This window comes from Chaetura pelagica, unplaced genomic scaffold, assembly GCF_000747805.2.
Source record: "Chaetura pelagica isolate M959 unplaced genomic scaffold, ChaPel_1.0 scaffold1064, whole genome shotgun sequence".
NCBI lineage: Eukaryota > Metazoa > Chordata > Aves > Apodiformes > Apodidae > Chaetura > Chaetura pelagica.
The window spans coordinates 67,851-72,134 of NW_009953063.1; the positions used below are offsets into that span (position 1 = coordinate 67,851).

The following is a 4,284-nucleotide window of genomic DNA, read 5'->3' on the forward strand; positions in this document are numbered from 1 at the left end:
CTGCGAGTGGCTACGTAGTCATTTTGTTGCCAAGGAGAGACAGATAATTGCACAAGTGCCAGAAAAGCAACAACAAAACCAAGGGTGCCGACAGCATGACCTGGACAGAATCTGGGCACTGGAGCCTACAAGGGGTTTGCAAAGCTCCTCAGCACCCCTTTTTCCACCATTTGCACCAGTGCTGTCTTTGACAGGCTTGACATCCTGCCCTGGCACACCATGGGCCCCTGAGGGGCAAGCTGGCCAGGACCCCAGCCCCATCTGGGTGAGTGGACATGAGCTGTGCCTGCAGCCCATCAGTGCAGCACCTGGGGGGTTCTGCCTGCAGGAGCCCAGCTGGTGGCTGCCTTCCAACCACCTGGGCTGGCCCATAGCTCTGCCTAGTGCTGGCCATATTTGGTGGCACAGGCTGCCCTGAGATGTTGGCATTGGATTTGGGTTTAGGACTGACCCCAGTCCTGCAGGCACAATGACTTTTCTCAAGAAGTAGAAGTAAAGTGGAGAAGGCAACATTAAAAGTAGCAGACAAGTATGAAGCTATTCCCACCTCAGTCCGCAGCAGCCCCAGGGCAATCTTGAGGGGTGGGAAGGGGCTGGGCTGGTGGTATCCAGAGGTGGAAGAGAAGGGAATGGAGGAGGGGAAAGCTAAATAGATACCCCAAGGTCTTGTTCCAAACACTGCTAGCACAGCTGCTTTAGGCAGTATTGTGTGCACAAATGTGACAGCTGCACTGTGAGCATCTCTCACAAACTCAGCACAGCCTTCAACAAAGCTGCTAAAGTCCTCCTGACCATGGAGAACTGCTCCAAAATTCACTCATGGCCCATGTGCGCTGAGCACAGAGCCTGCAGACACCTCCCTTCCTGCAGCCACAGTCCTGCAGCCAGGCACCACACTGCCCTTGGAAATACATGTTCGTCTGTGGCAGCACAAACACAGCATGGACAGAGAAACAGGAAGAAGTACTCAGAAAATGTCATGGCTTTAATTACCCTTATCAAAATTATGGAGAGCTTGCTTAAGTAAACATTGCCCCTTAATGTTCCACGGCCCATCTGGAAGCAGGAGTCAGCCTGCATGCAGCATCAAGGCCCAGGACATGCCTTTTGGGGAGCACTGCTCCAGCCCACACAGTGTGCTGAGAGCTGAGACAGAGGCAAGCAGTGAGGTAGCTGCCTCCACCTCAGCTTCCTGCCACATCCCTTGAGCCCCAGGAGGACAGACCGGGGCTCACAGGGTGGGTGCCCAGGGACAGTTGTTACCCACAGCATACAGCTGGTAAAGTCCCCTCTGGCTGCTGGGCTCGAGACAAGGGCCGAGGGCATGGAGGGGATGCCCTGGCTGGGCACTCCGCTGTCCCTGTCCGCTCTGCTAATCTGCAGAGCTCCTGACCCATGGCTACACCCACCTGGCTGTGAGCCCCACAGTCCTGGGTGGGGGGAGAACACCCTCCTGTCCCACACAGGTGGGACGCCAGTGATGGGAAGAGCCAGCAGACTCCAGCAGCCTCACACAGCCATGAATCAGAGCCCGAACTGGAACAGACCTGAGAGAAACAAACATGTAGAATCTGGTCTGCAGCCCTCGCTCTGCCTCTCTTGGATCAGAGCTGTTGCCCTTGGTACCTGGGAAGCACAGGCTTTTGTTGCCTGACCGGCTTTCAACAACATGACTGCGCTTGAGTGACATGATCCTGGTGGAAGTCCTCCCACAGAAACCATGGTGCAACCTTCCACCTTTTACTTGGATTTTAATTGCCATCTTCAAATCTACCCTAAATGCCAAGGAGAGATCATGCCAGTGCTTTGCCCCCAGTTTGCCAAATACAAAGCTATAATTAAATTTTAACTCACAAATAAATTATTCATATTTTTCAACCATGCATGATAAATTACTTTAAGCCAAAAGCAACAACAACAAAAAATGGGTTTAATTATGGCAGATAAACATGATCCTGCCCTGGGAACAGACAATTGATTGAGTGATACTGAAGGTAAGAATATTGTCTTTAATTACTCTACTGCACTAAGGGCTGCCCCAAAGTACGTCATTTCTCCCTCATGAAAGCCTGTCTAAAAATAAAAACAGAGATAAGCTTCTGAACTTAGTGTTCCTCCATTTCCCTTTGCATGAAACTTCATCCCTGGAAAGAGAAGGAGTTGAAATCTAGCAATGTCCCATCCAGTACATGGCCTCTTTATTTTGGGCAGCTGACATTAGGAGGGGTCGAGGTAGGACAAGACCACCCCCCTGTGTGGCCTCCCTTCTCCTCACCCCACCCAGGAGAAGGGTTGCTCTGGTGGGAGACGGTCGCTTTGTGAGGTTCTGTCCTGTCTTGGGGCAGCAGTGCAGCCCCCGCAGCCCCTCAGTGGTGCAACAGCAGCCTTTAGCCAGAGACATCACACAGTTTTCCTGGGAGGAAAGGTTGGATGATGGGAACAAACCTACTTGAGCTGAACTACTGCTCCTTCCCCACCTCCCCAGGACCTTCCCTAGGCGCTGCCTTAGCAGGGTGGGGACAAAGGGACAACAAGACCTGAGGGAACATTCACAGGATGCTTGCAGGGTTCAGCCTGGCTATAACCACATCAGACACCAGGTCTTCCACCAGCCTGGGTTCTGCAGCCCTTGTTCTGGAGACCTGCCTGTCACCAGACCTAAGCCTCCAGCTTCATCCACCACCATTGCTGCCTCCTGATCCATCTGTCACCTGAAGGGACACTGAGCCACCAAGGCAGGTCTGTGCTGGATATAGGGAGCTCAGAGGAGGCATTTTTGCACAGTGGGGTGACATGCTGGCTGGAGCTGTGTGTAGGCACAGCTGGAGAAGGGGCAAACAACAGCAGGCAGCTGGATTCAGCCCTTCCCTGCTGCCCAGGCACGCACACACAGCAGCAGGCAGAGCCTGCCTAGCCGTGCAGCTCCTGTCGGCTCATCACCGGCACACGTTGGCCAGCCACTCAGCTCTCCCTCATGAAAACTCTGGCTGGAAAGAGTTTCCCCTGGGAAGTGGAGCTGCAGCTGGGAGCAGCCGTGAGCAGCTCCAGGGAAGAAAGCAGATGGCCAGCACCACCGCAGGGCCAGTGGCAAGCAGCCTGGCCACTGCTGAGCTGATCTGGTGCCCTGTGCTGAGACACAGCTAGTGAGGGCCATCTCATCCCTGTCCTTTTTCCTGTCGTCACACCCATCTCCACCCCTGCTCCAACCCTTGAAGCTGCTCCAAGCCCACGGCAGGATCCTGCTCCCATGCCAGCACTCACCCCAACCCAGAGTCTGGACCCCCTTGGGGACATGGCACTGGGGATGGGCTCTACAGCCCCTCGGGCTGGGGCAGGGGCAGCATGGCAGGGCACCACAGCTCAGGCACATTCAGTTAATGCCAGGGCTGTATCTACGCCCCACTGCCACCCAGGGCTGCCAGGAGTTTCTGGGCTCCCACCGTGCAGCAGCCCCAGCCCTGCCCTCCCCTGCGCAGTGTTCGCCTATGCTTAATAATATTTTCACGACTGTTTTAGCCCCACGTTCTGGGAATCTCAGGGGATGTTTGTGCATGACATCACCCTCCCCCTCCCGTAAATCAGGCACTGGGCCATGCGTAGCCATGACCCATTCATGACAGGGATAAAATCCAGATGTTCCAGTGCTACGTGCAACTGGTAATTTCCTTTTTTGGCTAAAAACGTGAGGCTCTTGAGGCTGACTGAAAGAGGAGCCCGGGGGCCCTTTGTACAGAAACCTTCTGTGGTTAATCCCTGGCGCTGCAGGAACAAGGGCTCAGCTGGGAGCCTCTGGCTGGAACCGCTCACTCACCCTTTGAAGCCGAGCAGCAGCAAAACCGGAGCCTGGCGCAGGTCACAAGGCAGCAAGGCAACCAAAGACGTACTTTACTAACCCCATTAGGTGCCAGAGCAGGAGCCTTTGAGGAGCCTGGGACGTGGCCGCGCAAAGCCAGCCCGTGCCGTGTCCCAGCAGGGCTGTGCTCGTCCTGCCGTAGCAGCGTCCACAGGAGCCAATCTCCCGCGCATGGGGAATGGAGCGGGGTGCTGGGGCAGGCAAGCCCTAGAGGAGCTCGTGACAGCTGTTAGCAAACGTAAAGGAATCTGTGAAAAGCAATTTCAGATGTGAGGGGAATGAATGGCTCCCCAGATGATAACAGTGAGTAATGAGCATGCGCCGCTGCGGGGAATGCCGCCAGGAAGAGACCACCGTTACCCCGGCTGGAGACCAGCAGTCCTCCTCGCAAGAGCCAGGGAGCACGTACCACAAAGGGAGGAAGCTTTTCC

The 4,284-nt window shown here is 55.1% G+C and overlaps 1 protein-coding gene across 1 annotated transcript in view; it reads right to left on the reverse strand.

Moving 5' to 3' along the window:
* SF3A3 (splicing factor 3a, subunit 3, 60kDa) overlaps window positions 1–1,671 on the reverse strand; it is a 10,192-nt gene extending 8,521 nt beyond the window's left edge. Inside the window, exon 1 of the mRNA XM_009996692.1 lies at window positions 1,627–1,671. Within this exon, the coding sequence (XP_009994994.1) occupies window positions 1,627–1,671 (45 nt within the window). The remainder of the gene's footprint in view (window positions 1–1,626) is intronic.
* Between the last annotated feature and the right edge of the window lie 2,613 nt (window positions 1,672–4,284).